We start from the raw sequence: 25,004 nt of genomic DNA on the forward strand, positions 1-25,004 counted from the left end.
GAGCGTTCTGCCAGTAACCGAAAGGTCGCTGGTTCTAATCCCCGAGCCGACTAAGTGAAAAATCTGTCGATGTGCCCTTGAGCAAGGCACTTAACCCTAATTGCTCCTGTAAGTCGCTCTGGATAAGAGCGACTGCTAAATGACGTAAATGTAATACAAAGACTAAACAAGGAAGCACTATTCATGCAGCATTCAAAGTAAGTATTTCAAATGCTTATGAATGAAGGAGCTGATTTTTTTTTTACCAAACCATTTCAGAGGGATGAAGGGACGGAGATATTGTAGGACACCCGACTCATGGAGCATGCAGCCATTTAGCAGTTAAGTGTTGAGGGGGAGACAGACAGCCTACGAGGTCGTAGGCTCCTCTTTGGGCGGGGCAGGGGCTTGGCTAACAGACCCCGCTCCAGAAGACTTGAACTTGGGCAGGTGTAGACCAAACTTGTTCTCCACGCCAGCGAACGTGGCAGCAGCCAGACGGTAGCCTCCTAAGTGGTCGGCACTTACAGGGGGAAGGTCGGAGATCCTCGACTTAGGAGTTGGCTCAGAGCCAGTGGGGCGACTGGGGACAAAAGATTTGGGAAGGATAATTAACATACAGACAAAATACTTTAGTTCACTAAAGGTGAACCCAGTGGCAACACTTCATTCAGGGCAGGGCATGTTTTGCATGTTATTTTGGCATTAATACCCGTCACATATCAGTTTGCAAACAATGTAAAAAAAAAAATGTATTGAGTCAATAAAGCTGCAATACAAACATGGTCTCTTTTTTGCTTTCTTGAGTAAGGCAGCTCCAAAATGCAGATGTTTCAGCCTAGCTCAGTGCTTTCTGTGGTGGCGGGGCAGCCAGCGGAAAATACAGAGCGTAGGGGTTGGTAATGTTCTCTAGTTTCGCTGTGATTGGCTAAGTGTTCTGTCACTCATGGGGACACTAAGTCACTGCAGAATCTACAGGGAGAGCTAGAAAGTTCAAGCCCCCTTGGGTGCTGCCATAGATTTACATTAGAAGTGCCCATCCAAGAAGGCTCAAAATCATTGGCCACAGACAAAGGACGTCAAATCACGTTATATCTACTGTAGCTTTGATTGTACTGATCATGTCAACATCATACTTTCAAAATCTTAGCTAGCAAGCTAGACAAGCAGTCATCATCAGGTCGAAAATCTACTGGAAAATCCTGTTCAATCCTTGTCATATGAAGAGAAATTATAGATAAAACGTATCAGTGCTCATCGGCCATTGGACATAAACATAACACAACATGTTGGAAATCGCAAATTCAACAATGAGTGGTTCGGAAGGAATCAGTGGTTAACTGCAAACATTGCAGAGCAATCACTATTTTGCTTCCCCTGCTATTTGGTGGATAGGGTGTGTTGTCCAAGTCTGGGTTTAAGGGTCTCTTTTCGAAGCTTAAAAGGATAAACATTCACACGCAACACCATGGGCCAGAAAAGGTTGAATACATTGGCCATGCTGTCAATGCAGCATGACTTCTGCCGCGTTCAAAACAACTGGAAACTCGGGACTGGGAAATCTCAGACTTCAGTGAGTTCAAGACAACTGGGAACTAGGAAAAACGCTCAGACTAGGAAAATAAGTTTTGAACGGTCATCCAACTCGGAATTCCCAGTCGGGAACTCTGGCCTCTTTCTAGAGCTCTGACCTGAAGATCATTGACGTCATGATTCAACCTTGTTTTTTTCAGAGTTCCCAGTTGTCTTGAAAGCACCATAAATCCAGAGAATGACAGACTTTGATGACAGTCTCACAACAAAATTTGCCCACAAGAAGGTCCGCCACGCCACCTTCCTGTTCAAGTGAGCACAGCACAATGGTCCAAAAATGTATTGTATGCTACTGCATAAATGATGTAATATGCCAGGGAGATACAGTGGGGGAAAAAAGTATTTAGTCAGCCACCAATTGTGCAAGTTCTCCCACTTAAAAAGATGAGAGAGGCCTGTAATTTTCATCATAGGTACACGTCAACTATGACAGACAAATTGAGATTTTTTTTCTCCAGAAAATCACATTGTAGGATTTTTTATGAATTTATTTGCAAATTATGGTGGAAAATAAGTATTTGGTCACCTACAAACAAGCAAGATTTCTGGCTCTCACAGACCTGTAACTTCTTCTTTAAGAGGCTCCTCTGTCCTCCACTCGTTACCTGTATTAATGGCACCTGTTTGAACTTGTTATCAGTATAAAAGACACCTGTCCACAACCTCAAACAGTCACACTCCAAACTCCACTATGGCCAAGACCAAAGAGCTGTCAAAGGACACCAGAAACAAAATTGTAGACCTGCACCAGGCTGGGAAGACTGAATCTGCAATAGGTAAGCAGCTTGGTTTGAAGAAATCAACTGTGGGAGCAATTATTAGGAAATGGAAGACATACAAGACCACTGATAATCTCCCTCGATCTGGGGCTCCACTTAAGATCTCACCCCGTGGGGTCAAAATGATCACAAGAACGGTGAGCAAAAATCCCAGAACCACACGGAGGGACCTAGTGAATGACCTGCAGAGAGCTGGGACCAAAGTAACAAAGCCTACCATCAGTAACACACTACGCCGCCAGGGACTCAAATCCTGCAGTGCCAGACGTGTCCCCCTGCTTAAGCCAGTACATGTCCAGGCCCGTCTGAAGTTTGCTAGAGTGCATTTGGATGATCCAGAAGAGGATTGGGAGAATGTCATATGGTCAGATGAAACCAAAATAGAACTTTTTTGGTAAAAACTCAACTCGTCGTGTTTGGAGGACAAAGAATGCTGAGTTGCATCCAAAGAACACCATACCTACTGTGAAGCATGGGGGTGGAAACATCATGCTTTGGGGCTGTTTTTCTGCAAAGGGACCAGGACGACTGATCCGTGTAAAGGAAAGAATGAATGGGGCCATGTATCGTGAGATTTTGAGTGAAAACCTCCTTCCATCAGCAAGGGCATTGAAGATGAAACGTGGCTGGGTCTTTCAGCATGACAATGATCCCAAACACACTGCCCGGGCAACGAAGGAGTGGCTTCGTAAGAAACATTTCAAGGTCCTGGAGTGGCCTAGCCAGTCTCCAGATCTCAACCCCATAGAAAATATTTGGAGGGAGTTGAAAGTCCGTGTTGCCCAGCGACAGCCCCAAAACATCACTGCTCTAGAGGAGATCTGCATGGAGGAATGGGCCAAAATACCAGCAACAGTGTGTGAAAACCTTGTGAAGACTTACAGAAAACGTTTGACCTGTGTCATTGCCAACAAAGGGTATATAACAAAGTATTGAGAAACTTTTGTTATTGACCAAATACTTATTTTCCACCATAATTTGCAAATACAGTGCAATTTTTTTTTTCTCATTTTGTCTGTCATAGTTGACGTGTACCTATGATGAAAATTACAGGCCTCTCTCATCTTTTTAAGTGGGAGAACTTGCACAATTGGTGGCTGACTAAATACTTTTTTTCCCCACTGTATGTTTACTGTAGCTAAGAAAGTAATAATAAGTGTATGTTGTGTAGTAAGCTGTTAGTAGCCCATATGCCTCACCCTAATAATTTGGTCCCTTTCCCCCTCATAACGTAGCCTACTGTTCTGACTTGGTGGTGCACATGTAGCCTATAACCTGTTTTAGAGAAATGTCATGATCAAATATTGCTTATATGCCCCCTTTATTTATCCTACGGTTCTGACTTGGTGTACAGGGAGAATACTGTAAGAACGGCCCATGTTCTGAATTCTGTCACTGTACATTTCAAAAGTGCTGATCAAATAGTTATATTGACTACATCCGTCCTAGCTCGCTCATTAATGTCTTAATCGAAATTACGTATTGCCTCTTATCCGCTCACCGTTCCCTTATGCCATAGTTTGTACATCTCAATTGTCAGTAGAAACCACATTTATTTAAGCAAGTCAGCCATAGCAGCTATATATTTTTTAAAGGCAATAAATTAGGCTGAATGAACTGTTTCGCTGCCAGACAAGGCTCTGCTGATAGCCAGGTGTAGCGGTGGTAAGGATTCACTCCATGGTGCTGAAAAGAAAGCTCTGCTGTTGGGACAGCTTTATGTAGGCCCTAACAGTTTGTGGGCACCGTTTGTCACTGTTATAGTGCCATGCATCCCCCATTGTTTAGTTTTTTTGCCCCAGCAAGATTTACATGCTAACATCGCCACTGGGTGAACCAGACAGAAATACTCACTGTCCTCCAAAGTCAACGTAGAACCATCTCTGCAAGAGTTCATAAGTCACCAAGGTTACACCAAACTGTGGCGAGGACCTGCAGACACGGGCTGGTGGGAGAGACGTTGAAATTACAATGTGGGGTTTCACATTTTCTCTGATGTCTTCAAGAGAGCAATTATGGGAGCCAAGGAGTGCCTCATTTCCCAGTCATGAAACTGCTCATTTGTGGAGCGCATGCATGTGTGGGTGCTTACCTCCTGCTCCCTTCCACAGGGCCCTGAAGCCCTCCTCAGCAATGATCTTCCTGAAGCAGTCTATGACTCCGTTGTATGTGGTCTGGCCTGCGCGGGCCGCCACCTGGAGCCTGGTCTTGATGACATCAGCAGGGGTCACCAGGGAGGCAGCAGGTATACCTTAGGAGGTGTTGCACAACCCACATAATGAGGCACTCTCACTATGCAGGAATAGTATCACCACTGATGACAAGCAATGCAGTACAATGCCAGGTTTAAAATAGAAAAGGAACAGAATGTACAGTCATTTACTGTACATGTTATAGAAAGTATTACAATTATATAGAATATATATGATAAAATATTCAATTGATTGAAGCATTTATTCAGGTCTCTAGTGTTGATGCTATGTCTATAAGTTGAGATGGTGAGGTTTGCAGCTGTGGTTGATAGCGCTAGCTACCTGCTATGGCACCAGCAGTGAGCAGCTGCAGAGGTCCAATTCTGCCCTGTTCGTCTGCAAACTCAGCCTTGGTGTGGGCGTACACAGGGAAGTAGATGGCAGAGAACGGGATGTCACGCAGAAAGCAGGCTTTCGCTCCCTAGGACACACAAACACAAAATGATTTATTTTATGTAATAACTACACCCGCAAGAATATCGCATTTTCACGGTACATGAAATGTAAAATGCATTTAGACCTGCCTGAATTTCTGTAAAATATTTTCTCAGGATGATGCTTAGAGTGCTTTTAGAAAAATATTCTATACTAGAAATACAGTATAGAATATTGCACAGGTTTATTTGGAATCATCAACAACAAATTAGTTAAGTAGTGTAGACATCTGGTCTCTTTAGTCCAGATTTGGACTACTGTACTGAATATTCTTCTGTGCTGAATATTCTAATGCACTGAATATTTTCCAATATGATTGACCCTGATGGTGGAGAGGGTAAGGCAGTGGTTGAGGCGGCCGCTGTGGCTTTGGGATCATCTGGCCTGGGAGCTCCAGTGGATTATTGTTGGCAGGCTGTGAGCCTCAGCCAACCCACAGAGGAACCTGGCGGTGCGGTCGGTCACAGCAGGAGCCAGAAGGCCCTCAGGCAGCGCTGCTCCCCCCATGGTTCCCCCGGGGCCCCCAGAGAGCTCTCCCTCCCAGCACAGCACACAGTTTCTCAGACACACACAGAGACGGCATTAACATGGACCCATGGTCTACTGGGCCCATCCGCAGGGAGGAAGTCAGTCTCTTTTAACAAGCTACACATTGTCTGCTACTCATTAAAATATGAACCATGAACACATTACTCGAGATGTAAGTAAACCGACAAGAACTTGGAAAGGAGCAGTAGCTAAGCATAATTTACTGTTGGTTGTTGGCAGCCGTGGTCTCTCTGCATGTTAAACACTGTTTTGGAAAGAAATAATATGATTATAACAGTCAGTAGGGATTCTAGCTAGTCGTCCTACCACAGACTGTGCCTGCCCATCAGAACTCTCATATTGCAAAAGTGTCTTATGTAATATCAGCATTGTTACACAGTCATACAGTATTTATTGTTCAACATCACAGCAACATAAGCTACGCTTGGGGGTGACATCACGCACAGGTTATTAAGTTAGGCCATAACATAGGTTTTAAGAGGTGATGTGTGATGTGTTAGTGAAGCTGATGATGTAGAGGGGTTTACCCACCTTGTAGAGTCCAAAGAGGCCCAGGTCCCTGACCACGGTCAGGGCACCGACCCTGCGGGCCGTGGTGATCTCTCCAGCCACCTGGAGACGGATCTTGACTATCTCCAGAGGGTTGGTGAAGATCACCTGGGATCCTCCAGCCTGCAGAACACAACCCAGGTTAAGGGTAAGAAGAAACAAATGGTACATGTCACAGCGCACCAGTCACAGCAGTGTAGGTCTCAATCTGCCAAACCAATTTTAGGCACTATTTTTGTCTTGCTCTCTTTCTGCCGTACGTTGTCTCACAAAAAATATATACACTACCGTTCAAAAGTGTGGGGTCACTTAGAAATGTCCTTGTTTTCGAAAGAAAAGCAATTTTTTTGTCCATTAAAATAATATCAAATTGATCGGAAATACAGTGCAGACATTGTTAATGTTGTAAATGGCTATTGTGGCTGGAAACGGCAGATTTTTTATGGAATATCTACATAGGCGTACAGATGCCCATTATCAGCAACCATCAGTTCTGTGTTATAATGAAAAACTTAAATGGTCAAATGAAAGTTATCACTTACAGTAAGTAAATCAAGACAATCGTACATTTTTGTTTTTTACTTGTGTCCTATGATTAAGTGGGGTTAATAGGTTTTACAACATCTCAGTGGTCAGCCTGTGGTGAGGATGATAATGACTTATGGCGTCTAAGCATTTCACCCCAATAAGCATTTTCAAATTAGCTTGGTAAACTCAAACACAAAAGACACTCTTTTCAAGTGCTGATGTCAAGCTGTCAGAAAGTGGCCTTGATGGGAGCAGGAGAAACAAGCAGGCATTGAGGGAGGAAACAGTGGGGTCAGGGAGGAACAGGCGTGGTGTGAGGAGAAGCCTTGCTTATGGCTAGAAGGCCCTGACCCCAGCACCAGCCCTCTGCCCCTTCCCTCTCCCCCAGGCACCTCCTGTGGAGGGGTGAGTGGCCCAGCCCAACCTCGCCCCGCACACTTCCCCAATTCACCCCACTCCCAGGGGAGTGCATTGAATCACCCTGCTCTGCTCAGGACCCTGGCAGGGACGCCCCAGGGTGCAGCCTCTCTGACTCAGGCACATTTATCACCCTCCCCAAATTGAATCAGGCCTCTGGATGCCTGCTGGTGACACAGAGGGCAGGGGTCCTATCTGTAAACATCCGAGCGCTGTCCTAAAAAAAGCTCAGGCACGTTTAGTCATTTTCAAAGTGGAAGGGGAATATCCGCTACTCTGAAGATGTATGCATTCATCCCATCTATCTTCTTTATCTTTTCCACTTATTCACTCAGTCAGGAGGGATAACCTTACAGTCCACCTCCACAGACTAGCAAAACATTTGCCTTCTACAATGTGAAACCACTTTACATGAAGACCATGTTCATCTGATGTGCAAGAAATTAATACTATGGGAAGAATCTAGCATAAATAAATATACGTAGTATATTAGATAAGATTAATAATATTGCTGGGTGGAGTCCTTCACCAGAACTAGAAGGTTACCATAATTGAAAGTTCTAGGGGGCATGCTATACTCCCGAGTCGATATTAACGGAATAATAAGGAATTTCCCTCAACAACACCCACACATTGGGGAAAACAAACATTATTTCCCATTCACCCCCATCGTAAAAGTGCCAACTTCGTTGTAGATTTTTACTTGTACAGAAAAAGCAAAACATGCCGAAAAGCTGCTGTGTTGTTCAATGTACATGTAACCAGATCAAACATCCCGACCTACGGATCGCAATGCTCCCACGTAGGGAAATAGAGCCTGCGAGAAGAGCCCTGTGGCTTCAGGCTATTCAGCATGGGAGAGTGGGAAATGTGGGGACCTGGTGTCCAAGTAGGCTACACGTAGCTACAGTATGTGTGTGGAAAACATTTATTCACAGGTAAGACATTTAACTTGTTTAGTATAGTCCATTTGTTTCTCTACTCACTACTTGTAGCTGTATAGTCCATTTGTTTGTGTTGTTGGTCTTGGCTAGCTTCATGTTCTGGTCGGTAGCTAGCTAGCACTCAGTCACTCATGTGGATGCTAGCACCGTCATGAAAAGGAGCATGAGGGAATCCCTACAATATAACGTTTTTCTAAGTAGTGAGAATCCTCTGGAGCAGGCAATGTTGTACTTTTCTTAAATGTAGTTTTGTAATTGACTCAAACAAGCAGACAACAAGAAAATTGCATTTGAAAAGGGTCAGCTTTTTGCTGTGAGCCAATGGGGTAACCTAAAACAGGTTGTTTTCCCTACAGGTGGGCATTCTATCTAATACTGACTGGGACTATGCTTGTTGTTGTACTTGTATGGTGTATGGAACTGTGGTGCCCATGGCAGATCAGGCCTCAGGTATGTGCAGTCCTGTCAAACTCAATCACAGTGAGGTAAAGCCAGCTCCATCCAGGGCCCTCCAGGCCTTCTTCCTCCAATTACAGGCTGACAGGGGTCACAACCCTGCAGACCCTGCCCTCCGTAGGCAACCTGCAGGCTCTCTTCCCCGCCCTGTCTGTTTCGTTTCACTTAGACTAATTTAGCAGAGAGGTAGGGTGATGGAATTACACGCTTTAATCCACCAATGCACTCACCAAACGTTACAGGGTGCCAAATTACCACACTGAGGTAAAAGATATTCCATTCACAGACATAATTTCTCAAATTGTGCCCAATTAGAGGGTTCAGAGACCAAAGAGCACCTTTCTATCCAGCCCGCCACTTATTTAGGATGTCAATACACTGGCGGAAAACTTGAATTAGAGCTTAAATTCATATACAATAATTCAATGTCCGTAATTCAAATTGAAAATGAAAAGTTTATAATTGTGGTTCCAGATCAGTCAGAAATAATTAAGCTAAACCTTAAAGTTGAAAGAGTTGGAAAACCACAAAAATGGCCCCCTTTAGCTCAATATCTGGAATTCACAATTTACACCCATGAGATGCAAATGTTCACAAACTGAAAGAGAAAATCTTAAATAATGTTTTAGTTTCAACAAAAATCTTGTTTCAGTTCCCCCACATCAAGATCAATTAGATTTAAGCGAGTCAATGTAGCAGCTGCCAACGCTTTCCCTTTGCTTTGCATGAAGCACACAAGTCTTTTCAGCCCTCACTCTGTATAGACAGACTGTCTATACGAAGACATCCTCACACCAATACTTACAGTTGCCCCAGCCAGGACTTCTGCAAACAGGGGAATTGTGTTATCCTCTGTGGTGAATTTGTCTCTTACAAAGTCATTCATCTGTAAGAAAAGAGAATCAGGCAACCACAACGTACATCTTTAAAAAAAGAAATGCTCAAAGAGAATGACAATGAGTGCATCTAGTCACGTATTGTATTTTCTGTGAGACAGTATTCATATTTAACATACAAATGGTACAACTTTTCCTTCTTGTGCAATGAAAGTGAAGGCACTCTAAGGGTTTGTAATGACTTGCCGTCAGTTTGATAGCTTTCTCTGGGGCAACACCGATAAGCTGTGGTATGAGACCTGAAAAACAGTATTCATGGAGACCATTTAGATTACCTGACAGAGGAAGACACTCCGACTGGAAATGAATATATCCATTGACAGTTACCACAATGAAATCTGCATGATTCTTGTCTGGGTAAAATAAACCCATAAATATTGACAGATACGGCTGCTACATCTGATGAACCAAACGACAATGGCTCCCATTGAAATGGACAAAAAGCTCAAATATGACACTGGCAGTTGTATGGGCTCAGTATTGTTGTGGACTGATCCCTGTGTGGTGTAGAACAGAGAGAGCTGTGTGGCCCTGGTGAGAGAGGGGGCAGTGCTATAGCGCTGATAACCACCGTACTATTTCACCGTCCGTCCTTCAGCAAGCCAGATAAACTTCTGAAGGAGCTGCTGAGTGACTGCTTGTGGTATGCAGCCAGAAAACAGCCAAGCGTGTCTGTCTCTCAGTCAATCACCCCTCTGATCAGTGTGGAAAGATAAAGAGGGAGGGGGAAAGCCAAGCAGAGAGGATAAACAAAGAGCTGCAGTGGCAGAGGCAGCAGTAGATGGCAGTCTTGACTTCCTTCATCTGAGAGCCCTCACTGTGGGAGTGTTATACATCACAAGCCGTCAGCACCGTTATCACTACACTGGAAAACATGGATCTGACAGTACTACATGAGTTCTTTTACCTCTGGGACTTTTTCAGCTAGCTAGGTAATGACAATGTGACCTTCCATAGACTTGGTAAATGTTTCTGTTATTATGCAAAACATGCTGATGATGATACTGTCACAACAACGTAACTTGTTTTGCCACCATTTGTGCCAGACCAGATGACCGTATCTAGCATTACATAATAGAAACCCATTCACCAGGCTTTAGTTTATACCTCTATAGAATCCAAAGAATCCCTCGTATCGGAGCACTTTCTTGGCACAGTCAAAGCTATTCTTGTACATTAGTTCTCCTACGAAGGAGCTGGTGGAGCGCTGGTTCTGCATACGGGTCTTCACCAGGTCAATGGGGTACACAGCCGTCGCACCGGTGGCTGCAAATCACAAATGTCAATCAACACACCATCAACAAACTGTATTCACACCATCAACATACTGCATTAACACCATCAACAAACTGTATTCACACCATCAACATACTCTTCTTGGTGATAATATCCTATGATCTTCATATATTCAGACACAGCAAATATCTTTATCATTATTTTAACTATTTAGTAGACAGTTTTTAGGTGGGGTATATCTAAAGATTGGTGTTTTAGTGTTTTGCTTCAGTGATAAATAGAGAGATGTGGGCATATAAAGGAGGTAAAAACAGTCATTAGGCCCAGACAGAGTAGTGACTATTTAGGAGTCTGTAGGAGAGCCATAGTGTAGAGGGTGTCTACTGTCTGAGGATGCAGCCATGCAGCAGGTTGCCCTAAATGCAGCTCTTAGCCACAGCGGCTTGTCATGTCTTGTCTCTGACATCAAAGGCCCTGTAATGACTCGGGCTCTCAAGCATGCAGAGAGCTCTCTCACCCTTCGTCAGCAAGAGAGGGTGGGAAAGGTCTCATTATCGCCATGGAGAGGCACCGTCTTCACAATGCTTCACAAGACTTCTGACCCTCAACTGTCCATTGATCATTCAGAACTGATCACCCTCCTGAGCTTCTAGATCAAAGACCCACTGAGACAGTAGGCTCTTAGAATGTTGCATGTTGGTTGCACGCACGCACAAACACACACATCTCAATGGCTGTTATATTAGTTCCTCCCAGTGTAATTAGACAGAGATTCCAGTGCAGTTCCGGAAGATTTGTGTCATTCCAAAGCTCCGGCTCCAAAGACAGCCTGGAGCCACCAGTGGCACAGCAGCACAATGCGGGAGCCTCAGATCAGAGCACGTCTCCCTGCAGCACAATGGGCAGCCCTGGCTCCAGGGCCTCAGTGCGCCAGTCTGACCGGCTTGGGTTACCCCTCAGTGGGCCCGGGGCTCTGCCACAGACATGTCACTCACCTCCAGCGAGTGCGCCCAGACCAAACCTGTAAGCAGACTCTGCAGCCTGGAGCAAGACGGACCGATGTGGATCCCCATGAGTTTGCTGTGGAGGGAGAAAATAAACTGATGTGGAGAAAGACGGGGGATCAGAACACCAGGAAATAATCAACTTCTATTAAACTGTAGTGAACCAGATACATTGTGGAAAGAAAAACGTTATGGACCACTCAACAGAGGAGGATAGCTATGGAATGTAGACATCTCGTCGTGGTAAAAGTCTTATTCATAAGCCAGTATTGTATGTCACCGACATAGACACTCTGGCTACGGATACAGTAAATGACTGTGTAGGAGAACTCTCCAGGGCTATCCATTGATTACGAAGGTAGAGGCTGGAAGCTAAGGGTTTTCCTATTTTTTTTTATAACTAGGATTTTGCATTATCTGTTTCATCTCTGCTTTTGTTCTTGATCTTGAAAGTGGAGCCCCTTTGTTTTCTCTGTGGTGCCGTGTAACAGATTAGTCCCACAAGCCTTTCCCATGTAGAGATAAGCATCCACATGAATGATTACACTGGCTGAGTAACAGTTGGAGTGTGTCTGCCCTCCTTGGGGCAGTGAGCAACATCTCCCAGACCAGGCCCTTCATCCTACCCAGCTGCTTTCACTGAAGGCAGCATGCTAATGAGATCGAGGCCTTGATCAAAGAGTTTAAGCAATTACCTTACTTCCACAAAGGGCGGACCTGAGAACGCCAACATGTTCGCGTCTTTCCCTTTTCCCAAAATCACATTCCAGACCTCAGAGCAGAAGTCCCGGACCATGAGTGGACCAAGGCCTGACAACAGTCTGATTTCCAGAGCTGTGTCGTCTGGAAAGATAGGAACTATTTCCTCCTCCTCCCTCCCAGAGCCACCCCTCTCCAGCACACTCATCATCCTCCTAGCCTCCTACTCTAAACAGACTCAGCCAGAGGCTTCACACACTAGCAGACTCCTGAAAAGCCACCCTGATAAAAGCATCCTATTAGATTCTCAGATGTATGATTGCGTCTGATGTATATGTCTACACTGAATAAAATGGGACAGGCTTTTAGAAAAAGGGAACATTGCAACAATCCATTCCTCTTTTGTACCTATAATTGGGGGGGGGGGACTTTTATCCTAGGTGGTGTAATGCACATTCACAAAGAAAGAGAAAACATTGGCACTCTGCTAATTCCATCATTAAACACTCCCTTTCGGTGGTCTCTAATGAGAAAGCATAGTGGGGGAAACAAGGGATGCAGCAGATAACAGGCAGCAGGTAAGCTCCATGTGGACAGTCATTCAGGCAAGGTACCTGTCTTTGGATCTCAGCCAGGTGATATGGGAGTGCGCCTTCCTCCAACGGTGCTATCCTCTCAATGTCTGCCAAGTTGAGCTTTCTTCAGAACAGCAGGGGAGAATCACAATGTTACGCCAGGAAAACCAAACACAGCATCCCTCACACGGAGTTGATGCATGATTTTCCACAGACATTTTATGGCCATATAACTTGAGGTTATTGCTGCTTTAATATGAGTTTGTATACACAACAGACAAACAAAGCTGGATATATGCCCAAAACTCAAGCAGTAAATGAAGCTCTCTTAACGCCAGTGAGACACATATATTCCCCACTGGCATCATAAAGTCTGTATCCATGCTTAGATTTATTTCGTACATCAACCAGTAGAGCCACTACTGCTAAACTGAATGGGCAATAACTTAGAATTTACATCCAATAAATATAGCTGTAACTTTTATATTCCATTCATAGATTAATCAGAAAAAGCTATTTTCAATAAATGTGTTAGATATATTGAATTAATGGGGAGGACAGTAATTCAATATTTGGCAGTGCAAATGCCATGTTGTATGAGTAAAAAGCACAAAGCAGCGGTGATGTGTCACTGAGACTGGAGAGAGTTTGAACCTTACCCAGAATGAGCGTAAAGTCCAGAGAGCTGGTACAGGATGTCAATTTCCATTGGATTGATCTGACCAAACTTGTTGGCAGCACTAACAAACTCATCTGTGGTAGAATACGGAGCAAAGGAAGGCATGTTATGTAAGAAAACCAGGCAGGGGGTCACTTATTAAGACTAGGGATTTAGAGATACAGTGGGTGGGTAGGCCTGCTGCAAGGATAACCAACCACATCAGCAGTACAGTCTAAAGGTGAAAGGGTAAAGGGTAAATTCCTATAACACAGGTAACTATCACCATCAGAACAGGTCAACTATTAATTCCACAGATCTAAGGGAACAGACTAAACTAATAAAACAGAATATTACAGTGTACATTTACCTTATTTACTTAGAGCTATGGTAAAATGTTCTTGTGTTTCCTGACACCATTCTGTCAAGAGAGGTGAAACTCCCATGATGGTACTGAACAGCCTCAGTTCATGTATGAAATCATAATCCCTCACTTGAGCAGGACTAGGCTACCTTTGGTGACGAGGGTATCCTTGTATGTGCCAGCTAGTGTGCTGTAGATCTTGCGGATCAGCTCCATGTTGTTAAGGAGGGCGTTGAAGGCATTGAAGTAGGAGAAGCTCACCATGTGGGAGGTGCTGCCTCCAGCGACCTAGAGGAGAGAGGAACAGATACTGTGAGGTCTCCTCATACAATAATCTCATGTTGAAATTGGGAGACCATAGCTGTCTCTAACTCACTGAGACCAGGTTCTCCTCCACAAAGGGGGTGAGCATGTGGTGGCGGATGGTGGCCATGATGTCGCTGAAGTCCATGGCAGAGATGGTACCACTCTTATTCTTATCCTTCTGGGCAAAGGCCTGGCGGGCATGCTCCAACTGCAGCTCCTACAATGAAAGGAAAGGGTCAAAGTTTTAACAAAAGATCGAAAGAGCAGGCTCCTGTGACATAGACGCGTCAAATTACCTGGGATGAAATGGAACATTGGGGAAGAAAACATGATGTTGGATGATGTCAGATGAGACAGTGTTAGACCCTGGCTCTTGTAATCACAGCTGTCTTTCAGGAGTCTGATGAAAACCATGTCCCTCTGAAGTCTGATCGCAGATCTGTGCAGGAGAGCAGGCAGGTGTGTCCGGAGGAGCACGGGGATGATTCAATAGGACAGCCATGCAATCAGAGGGGAATCACGGGGGCCACTGACCCAGGGTCAGCACTGATGTCAAAGCTGATCACATACAACCAGCGGATCCCTCTCATCTACATAACTCATCGGGCCATAGCAGAGTACAGTCCATCATGACAATGGTAACATTTTATACTGTATACTTTTATTCCACATCTTGTAAGAGTTGGGGAATACTTTGATACCCAAATCCAGGTAATGTACTAGGCTGCTGCACTATTGATGGCTATTGCAGCACATGAGACGTACGCTACAAATAGTGATGTTTTTTTATTCCAGTTAGACAATTCTGAGAATAATATAACCTCCACAAGGTGGCAGGACATATTCTGCACACAAAAAAATCACTAAACTTTCAGCAGTTTTGTTTATGACTATGTTAGATTTAGCTGAATCACATTCAAGAATCTATTAGCTGGAAACAATGTTGCAAAACATCAGCAGCGAAATAACAGCTAAAGCAAATGTTGGTTTGAATGAAAAGGGTCACACACAAGAATTCTTGACGGGCTGGTGGGAACCCTTAGTCAACCATGATCCACCGCAAACTGCTATGAGGGTTTACACACAGTAGAGTAGCGGAACCCCAGCCAAGTCCCAGACCACCCAGCTGCATATGAACCCACAAACCCCATCATTCCAAACAAGCTACGTCCACAGCCATACTAATGGTTTATGGCTCATATAAAATTCATACATACATGGCCCTCCCTGTTTCGGTGATTACATATATGTGTTACAGCTTTAATACATTATATAATTGTGTATTTGTTATGCTATTAAAATCTGCCCTTGTCTATCTAAACCAGAGATGTTCAATTCCAGTCCTGGAGGGCTCGAAACATTTCTGTTTTTTGTTTCTACCTGGTAGTTAATTGCACTCACCTAGTGTCCCAGGTCTGAATTAGTCCCTTATTAGAAGGAGAGGATTAAAACCAGAAGTGTTTCGGCCCTCCAGGACCGACATTGAACAGCCCTGATCTAAACCATGATAGAAAAATAACTTCCTGCATGAAAGTTATTTAAAAAACATGTACAGTGCATTTGGAAAGTATTCAGACCCTTTGACTGTTTCCACATTTTGTTACATTACAGTCTTATTCTAAAATGGATTAAATCGTTTTTTCCCCTCATCAATCTACACACAATACCCATAACGTCAAAGAAAAAACAGGTTTTTAGAAATTTTTGCAAATGTATTACAAAACAACCCCGGACATATCACATTTACATAAGTATTCAGACCCTTTACTCAGTACTTTGTTGAAGCACCTTTGGCAGCGATTACAGCCTTGAGTCTTCTTGGGTATGATGCTACAAGCTTGGCACACATGTAATTGGGGAGTTTCTCAAGGACATTCAGAGACTTGTCCCGAAGCCACTCCTGCATTGTCTTGGCTGTGTGCTTAGGGTCGTTGTCCTGTTGGAAGGTGAACCTTCGCCCCAGTCTGAGGTCCTGAGCGCTCTGGAGCAGGTTTTCATCAAGGATCTCTCTGTACTTTGCTCCGTTCTTCCTTCCCTCGATCCTGACTAGTCTCCCAGTCCCTGCCACTGAAAAACATCCCCACAGCATGATGCTGCCACCACCATGCTTTATGGTGCCAGGTTTCCTCCAGACGTGACACTTGGCATTCAGGCCAAAGAGTTCAATCTTTGTTTCATCAGACCAGAGAATCTTGTTTCTCATGGTCTGACAGTTCTTTTGTTGCCTTATGGCAAACTCCAAGCGGGCTGTCATGTGTCTTTTACTGAGGAGTGGCTTCCGAATGGCCAATCTACCATAAAGGCCTGATTGGTGGAGTGCTGCAGCGATGGTTGTCCTTCTGGAAGGTTCTCCCATCTCCACAGAGGAACTCTGGAGCTCTGTCAGAGTGACCAATGGGTTCTTGGTCACCTCCTGACCAAGGCCCTTCTCCCCCAATTGCTCAGTTTGGCCGGGCGGCCAGCCTCTAGGAAGAGTCTTGGTGGTTCCAAACTTCTTCCATTTAAGAATGATGGAGGACACTGTGTTCTTGGGGACCTTCAATGCTGCAGAAATGTTTTGGTACCCTTCCCCAGATCTGTGCCTCGACACAATCTTGTCTCGGAGCTCTACGGACAATTCCTTCGACCTCATGGCTTGGTTTTTGCTCTGACATGCACTGTCAACTGTGGGACCTTATCCAGACAGGTGTGTGCCTTTCCAAATCATGTCCAATCAATTGAATTTACCACAGGTGGACTCCAATCAGGTTGTAGAAACATCTCAAGGATGATCAATGGAACCAGGATGCACCTGAGCTCAATTTCGAGTCTCATAGCAAATACTTACGTAAATAAGGTATTTCTGTTTTTAATTTTAAATACATGTGCAAAGATTTCTAAAAACCTGTTTTCACTTTGTCATTATGGGGTATTGTGTGTAGATTGATGAGGGGAAAAAATAATTTGATCCATTTTTAAATAAGGCTGTAACATAACAAAATGTGGAAAAAGGGAAGGGGTCTGAATACTTTCCAAATGCACTGTATTTGTATGGTTCATAAGGTGTCTAGTAATGTCTACTGTATACTGTACCTGCAGAAACTGGGTGAACTCCAGGTAGCTGAGGTTCTTCTTTCTGTCATTGCCAAAGTGTAGCCTGATGAACTCACAGTCCCAGTTAAAAGGGATGTGGTGGTGCACTGTGGTCTGGCTGAAGATGTCCTGCACATTAGCTGCCAAATGAGAGATTGATGAGTAACATCAAGAGATAGAAAAAACAAAACAACCATACAATATACAGTGGGGTTTGAAATTATTGACACCCTTGATAAAGATATGCAAAAATGACTGTATCATATAAATTAAAAGTGAGATACAGTTTATAGTATGGCAACAAAAAATTTGAAATTATATAATTTTATACTAATACAATTGTTCAGAGAAATAGATTTTGTTTAACAAGTAATCTTTTTTTTCTCAAAAAGGTATGGGTCAAATGTATTGACACCCCTGTTTTCAATAACTTTCAATACCTTTTCTAAAATATTTTATGAGTTGGAGAACACATTGGGAGGGATCGATTCCTCCATACAGAATCCTTCCAGATCATTGATATCCTTCGTCTGCACTTATGGACTGCCCTCTTTAATTCCAACCACAGATTTTCAATGGGGTTCAAGTCCGGAGACTGAGATGGCCATTGCAAAATGTTGATTTTGTGGTCAATTAACCATTTCTTTGTGGATTTTGATGTGTGCTTGGGGTTATTGCCTTGCTGGAAGATCCACTTGCGGCAAAAACTTTTTTTTATTTCTCTGAGCAATTGTATTAGTATAAAATAATGTAATTTCCCAATTTTCTTGAGCATACAATAAATCTCAGTATTTGAATTATTTATTTTATGCAATAATTTTTGCTTTTCTTTATTAAGGGTGCCAATAATTTCGGACCCCACTGTATGTCCTTATCTCATTTCTGGGAACCTGATATGCACAGAAAAGAAATATGGCCTTGCTGACAATCCCAGTGCTTTCATATTGTGTGAGTTCTAAGCAGATCTAGGTCACTCTGTGTCTGAGCACTGCTTTCATGGGGGCCATGCTGCACAAAGAGCATTGCAACAACTCTTTTGTCCCTGTTTTTGTGTCACGCTGGATTCATCTCTCCCCGTCACATGGGACTTGTTATGATGTGGTATTACCCACAGCTCGCACAGAGCTGAGACAATTCTTCTCTTAGAAGAGACCTCTAGAATAGAAGCAGCTGACTGACGGACGCTATACTACTCTGCAGTCTCCAGAAGCCCAGTATAGAGAAACACACTAGTGGACAAACTGAACACACATTGAGCACTGGGAGTAAAATGAGAGACCTACATTCATTTTCTACACTGAAAACAGCTATAGAGAACCAATTTTTCCACAAGGTACTTAGTTATAAATAAGATATAGTTATCTTATGATATCCACTTCTTGCATAGAAATGGATCTTGCACAATGGGAAAGTGTCTGGTCATTGCCCCTAGGTAAAAGCTCTACTGATGCTGTGCCCATTAGCTATGATATGATTATGATATGAAACAGACAGGACTGGGATCCAAAAGGACGAACATCCCCACACACCAGGTCACTGGGCATCTCCATGTACATACCAAATGAGATGTCCCCTGTGCCAGTCTTGTCAAACAACTGAAAGGCAACTATGAAAAGGGCATCCGGAACACACAGAATCGCTTCAAAGGCCAGAAACTCCTGGAAAGAGATCAGTCTGTTTGGACAAGAAAGAAAGAGTACTATCTGAAAAAAGGACATGTCCCTACAAAGCCCAAATAATATTATGGAAATAATATGGCCGCTTATCTTATCAGGTGGATATTCAATCAAACAAGCATGGGTGTTAAACAACTGATAAAGATGGCTATTCAGGCAATGTGAACAACCTTGTGATCAATCATTAACCTAACTTCTTCTTGCTACGGATTTCTCTTTACTACTCCTTATCTACGCCAATACATGTAACATTTTGAACCACATTGTGTGTATCAACATGGGTTACATTGGAATTGTGTAGATAGTGGAACTGTCATCAAAACGTGTTAGTGTGTTATGATCCTTTTTTTCTTACAAAAATCTAAATTCCATTTTCGCTGTATGATGTCTTGAAGGACCTCTTGTTTAACTCCTTCTATAGCAAGGTTACTATTAGCAAAGATCATCCACCTCACCTGTAGTGGGAGCAGACTTACCCATCCTTGCTGGTGTCGGCTACTCCAGCGATCAGCTGCACAGTCTTACGGTTGTGGTCGGGCTGGTTGTGCAGACCCAGGAAGTTCTGCACAAAGTCCCTGGGGGACATGTAACGATCCCCATCCTCAACCACACTGGCATGCTGAAGGGGAGACAAAAGACCCAGGTTAGTGTTAAATATAAATGCTCAGAAACTCAATATAGAAACATACTCATGCAAAACTCTTTGGGGAGTCCCTTTCCCAAAACAGCCTGTCTTTGTATTGAATCACTGTTCCCCCAACAGCTATCTGACAACACTTGTTTTTTTTACTTATGAAAATAAATGATTTGTTCAGACAACCTGATGCAGTGTCTGTCAACGCAATTGATTTTGTCTCCGTGTGATTTATATTAATCCCATCATGTGCTTTTCAGACATAGTTCAAAACCATCTCGTTTTTGCAATTCATCGTATTCTAGTAATTTCTTTCAGTTGTTGCAGTGACTAAACAGATAGAGAACTTCAGAGACTTGCTTTCAAAACAATTCAATACACTTTCAAGCTTTATAATACCTTCTACAGAAAAATCTGGGAGTTTTGTGGTTTAACCCACAATAACCCAGCACAAGCTGTAGTGTAGTGTAGGAAGCCATCAAGGCAACAAAGCTTCACAAACCACTATCATGTCAAAATCATGTATGCAGATAAGTGCAGTGCAGTATACTATATTTAATATACAATATGGGATGTTTAAGTACAATGTAATAGATAAGTACTAGAGCAGTGTATAATGATATGTGACATTAGGGCTTTAGCTGTGGCAATGCAAGGGACTGCCACACATTTCTAAATGAATCCATGTGCACTGCTTAGAAAGAAAAATGGAACAGCATTGTTTTTTCTGCTATGCTGCAAAACGTGCAACCCATGCCCTTGTGTTGCTAAAACTGACCTCTCATCTAGGCTTAAAAAACAAAAGGTCCGTTTCAGAGTCAGGGTTGGGTTACAAGCTGGATCACTGCATGAACTAGCAGCATAAAGGCCAGGCTCTGGGTGTACAGCCAAGGAGAGAGTGAGAGATAGACCGAGAGAGAGACCTTCACAAAGAATGCATTTCAGACCACATCTCACTGCACACTCTTTAGTTAATATTTTAAGTGAACGTATTAATTCCAACCAATTTATTAACCCATTTCTTCACTACATATATTGGCATCAACTCAACTTCACAGTAAGCCTCAAGTGCTTCTTGATAAGATCAGGCAATTTGGACAAAATGGCCCTTTCATCCATTAATTAACTATCTATTTCACAGTGATATGTTTATGACTAATTATTGCACGTGTGTATTAGAACAGCTATGCCTAATATAAATTGGTATGCTTTCAAGATAAATCAGTGCAGTGTTGTATGAAGAAAGAAGAAGATCCTAAAATAGTACTAGGTCAAATAATAAGTCCCTCCCTAACGCTGTCTGTTGCTGGAGGCATATTTTCCTCCAATCAATGGCCTTACACCCTTCTGCTTGGTACTATGTGGGACTTTGTAAAGCACAAGAATGCATAGTCCAAATTATTAGCAAAAACATCTGAATCTTCCAGACATCTGAAAATCCAAGCAAATGTCACAGCCTAAAAGAAGTCAGGGAAGGAGAAATTCCTCAGTGAACGGGAGCCAGAATTAGTCCAAGCATTGTGTGACCTTTCCTTGTAGTATTGGACAGTAGACGCAGCACGCTCAGTCTCTCTCTCTCTCTCTGTGTGACTTGTGTGTGTGTGTGTGTGTGTGTGTGTGTGTGTGTGTGTGTGTGTGTGTGTGTGTGAGAGAGAGAGACTTAAATTATGGTCTCATAGTAGGCCTGCTGCCAATAATATCATATTTAACTTTGTTTAACTGTAGCTTTGCCATACAATCAAGGTTATAACCTTATATCATTGAAGACAACCAATGTAAAGTTACATGCTCTTTTCAAATTAAAATTAAATCAACTTTTACATGCGCCGAATACAACTGGTGTAGACTTTACCGTGAAATGCTTGCTTCCCAAAGATGCAGAGTTTAAAAAATATGTATATAATAATTCAAATAAAAAAGGTAACAAAAGAGGAATAAAATCAAATACACAAGAATGGAACTATATACAGGGAGTACCAGTACCAGATCAATGTGCAGAGGTACGAGGTATTTGAGGTAGATATGTACATGAAGTCAGGGTAAAGTGACTAGGCAACAGGATAGATAATAATAAGAGTTGAACTGCTGCATTCAGACTCAAAGAATATAAAGAATGATGTTTTTAGTGCCATAGCAATATTGGGTTAAAGATCCCCTTGTGACTGACAGTCTTACCTTCAGAAATATAGTCCTTAGTTCATTGGAATCGCCTCTTGCGGTTGTTTCTACCTAAAACATACAGTTGGAGTCATCAAAGCCAAACCCTGAGGAATCTGGTAATGCAATGAGAGTATGACAATGACATAGGACGCAACGACACCGCATTGTCTACAATATAATAAAATCATTACTGCATTGAATAATCGGTTGCTTGTCTCTGAAGTTTCGATGTTTGAAAAAGCAAAAACACAGGACTCGTAGTCTACAGTTGAATTTCAGCCCTGCCAGCAGCAACAGTCGCCTTTGCCATGATCATTATTGAACCGTCTACTCGACCTTCACAGCAATAAACTTGCTATACAATTAAAGTAGCGGAATAACTTCCATTAGATCAATAAACGACACACTGTAACAAGGTAAACATTACTAAATTCTCTCTCCAAGGCCGACGTGACCACGAAAAGATGCTGAAAGAGGACCATTCTGTTCGCTTAAAAAAAGTAAATAATATATGCTTCCGCATCAATACGCTTAAGTCCTTATCCAATAGAAATAAACAACTTAAATACAGGTAATATCAATTTCTGATAAGAAATATTGACAGTCACCTTGACCGCCATGCTGGGTGTGACGTCACGTTGACTAGCAGCGCAGGCGCTTGGCTACTGGAGGCTTTGATTCGGAGATAACAGCATGACAATATTGAAGAAGACCTAAATAACAATGTATTTTAGGCAACTGTATCCCGGTGTGTCCCCTGTTGACGAGATACTGTGCAATGGGAGTATGCCAGCTGTCAGCAGAGTCTGGCATGATTCCTGCGGTCATATAAGGACATGATGCACTACTGTGTGGGCTATCTGAACCTGCAGATACAGTATTTTATAGCATGCATGCTCAACTTAAACAAATCATCAGATGACTAGGCTACACTAGCTGTGCACAAAGTGTAAAGTGATCACTGTGTGAAAACCTCTTTACAAATTATGCTGTCCAAAATTATTACACCTTTTCTATCATCTTAATGAAATGTGAGCTCCAGTGAGGTGCACAAGGGTCAAATGTTGCATTACTATTCATGTCCATCCAGTATCCAGGGACTATTATAGGGGATGAATTAAAAAACATTTTAAAGATTTTGTGCACTTGGAATATTAAATGTCATGAATAAATAAATTGAGAAGGCAACTGTCTGGCTTGTTTTCTCTTTGGTTTCAATAATTGATTTCTCATAAAACCATCCAATGCTTTTTTTTCTTGCATTAGAACATACTTTATTATCTGCTTTGTGCAGAAGCTTTGTATGATAATGTTCTGTTACCACAGTGATACAAAATGTATAAAGGTTAAAAGAGAAACACAGTCAAACCACAAATGTAAATAGGCTACAACAAATCACATCAAAGTTTATTGGTTGCGTACACAGTTTAGCAGATGTTATAGTCGGTGCAGTGAAATGCTTGTATTACTAGTTCCTAACAGTGCAGTAAAATGTCAAACAAGTACACAAGTAATAAATATCAAAAAACTAGAAACAAGAAATCAAGAATGTCAGAACGAATCCAATTAACAACCCAAATAGCACTGTGTCAGTAATCCAAATGCAATTGTTGTGTATATACACCAAAAATATATAGTAAGAAGGATATTTACAGCAGTAGATATATTACAGTGAGCTATGTAAAGAATCCAGTATATAAACAGTGTAACAAAATGCAATGTACAGTAGTATATATATTAGAATGAGCTATGTGAAGAATACAGTATATGAATACATAGTGTGAAAAACAGTATAAAAGAAACGGGAAGTGTCCATTGTTTAATGTCTCTGTAGATGGGACAGCAGCAGTGGCTGTGTGCGTGAGTTTGTGAGTATGGGTGTATGCGTGTGTGTGAGTGTATATGTGAGTATAGGAGTCTGATTGTGTGTATGTGTGTGTGTGTGTGTGTGTGTGTGTGTGTGTGTGTGTGTGTGTGTGTGTGTGTGTGTGTGTGTGTGTGTGTGTGTGTGTGTGTGTGTGTGTGTTTTGCGAGTCTATCTTTGTCTCTTACTATAGGAGATGGTGTGATGGTTGTTCAACAATCGGATGGCCTGGAGATAGAAGCAGTTTTTCAGTCTTTCAGTCTTTCATCAACGGACACAAACAAGTTACACATTACACATTGCACAAATTCTAGACAAGAGTTCAGAAAAGGCAATTCTGGTTCTACCAGAAATATTTCATAAAGGTTAGAGATCAAGCTGCATGTATTGCCTCCATACTGACACCCTAACACATAGCAAGACAGTAAAAGATGTTGTTGCAGGAAAGGGATAATCTAGTGCTGTCAGAGTAGTAGGTAGGGGTAAAATTATAGTGGCTTAAACATGACCGTGTGGGTCAGTCATTGGTGCTTCTGGAGGACAGAATTGCCATGGCAGGGATGATAGCACAGCATTACCACAGTTCAGCCATGCACTCTCCCCCATTGAGGCCATTTATTTTATTGAGCTATCACTGTACTCTAATCCACTTTTTGAAAGACAATTTTCAAGGTTCAAATGCTTCATTTAAGTCTGCGGTGGACTGTCATAATGGGACATTTAAAGGGTCAATTTCGTTTACCACATTTACATTGTAGTCATTTAGCAGACGCTCTGATTTACAATTAGTGAGTGCATACATTTTCATACTGGGAATTGAACCCACAACCCTGGCGTTGCAAACGCCATGCTCTACCAACTGAGCTACACGGGCCTACCATAAAAGAGTGTGCTTCCCACTTGGAGTTCTAAGGCTATTTCGTGACAGTACACTTTATGTTTTTTTCTCTTTATGGGAGTACTATAAAAGGTCAATCACCCGAGGAATTTTGAAATGTTATTTAAACTTTTAGTGTGTGCGAGGAGGTTGGTCTTTTGGAAATCAAATAAATAAGAATAGTTAATAGTTAGTGTTAAATTGTGGGGGGAAATGAAGTTTTATATTTTAAAAGGATTCACATTTTTAGGCTACCTGTAGCCTATGTAAAATAATAATAAGCCATTTAGCAGACGCTTTTATCCAAAGCGACTTACAGTCATGCGTACATACATTTTTTTTTTTTGTGTATGGGTAGTCCCGGGGATCGAACCCACTACCTTGGCGTTACAAGCGCCGTGCTCTACCAGCTGAGCTACAGAGGACCACAATAAAATAAAATAATAATAATAACAGAATAGAATAGAATATCATAGAATATAATAGCACACCAGCACAGGCA

General features: G+C 42.4%; 1 protein-coding gene across 3 annotated transcripts; it reads right to left on the minus strand.

Moving 5' to 3' along the window:
* Positions 1-80: 80 nt before the first annotated feature.
* LOC121536790 (calcium-binding mitochondrial carrier protein Aralar1) lies at positions 81-22,475 on the minus strand. Of its 3 annotated transcripts, none has more exons than XM_041844338.2 (18): positions 22,370-22,475; positions 21,777-21,830; positions 19,444-19,586; positions 18,850-18,965; positions 17,292-17,431; positions 14,290-14,436; positions 14,063-14,201; positions 13,551-13,644; positions 12,931-13,015; positions 11,609-11,693; positions 10,485-10,643; positions 9,564-9,616; positions 9,287-9,367; positions 6,119-6,259; positions 4,886-5,024; positions 4,444-4,602; positions 4,206-4,296; positions 81-562 (listed from the first exon to the last, which is right to left on the minus strand). In XM_041844338.2, the coding sequence occupies exons 1-18, from the start codon at positions 22,379-22,381 to the stop codon at positions 349-351; spliced, it is 2,052 nt and encodes a 683-aa protein (XP_041700272.1). In that variant the 5' UTR covers positions 22,382-22,475; the 3' UTR covers positions 81-348. The 3 variants fall into 3 exon arrangements, with proteins under 3 accessions (XP_041700272.1, XP_041700273.1, XP_041700275.1); XM_041844339.2 differs by lacking the exon at positions 22,370-22,475 and adding an exon at positions 21,953-22,279; XM_041844341.2 differs by lacking the exons at positions 18,850-18,965; positions 21,777-21,830; positions 22,370-22,475 and having other exon boundaries at positions 19,444-19,524.
* Between the last annotated feature and the right edge of the window lie 2,529 nt (positions 22,476-25,004).

Source organism: Coregonus clupeaformis, chromosome 23 (genome assembly GCF_020615455.1).
Source record: "Coregonus clupeaformis isolate EN_2021a chromosome 23, ASM2061545v1, whole genome shotgun sequence".
Taxonomy (NCBI): domain Eukaryota; kingdom Metazoa; phylum Chordata; class Actinopteri; order Salmoniformes; family Salmonidae; genus Coregonus; species Coregonus clupeaformis.

Coding starts and splice junctions, on each gene's coding strand:
- LOC121536790 (XM_041844338.2), bottom strand. Junction 13,016..13,550: donor GGACTTTACGCTCATTCTGG/GTAAGGTTCAAA, acceptor GCTGTTCTGAAG/AAAGCTCAACTTGGCAGACA. Junction 4,297..4,443: donor CCTGTGGAAGGGAGCAGGAG/GTAAGCACCCAC, acceptor CTCTCCCACCAG/CCCGTGTCTGCAGGTCCTCG.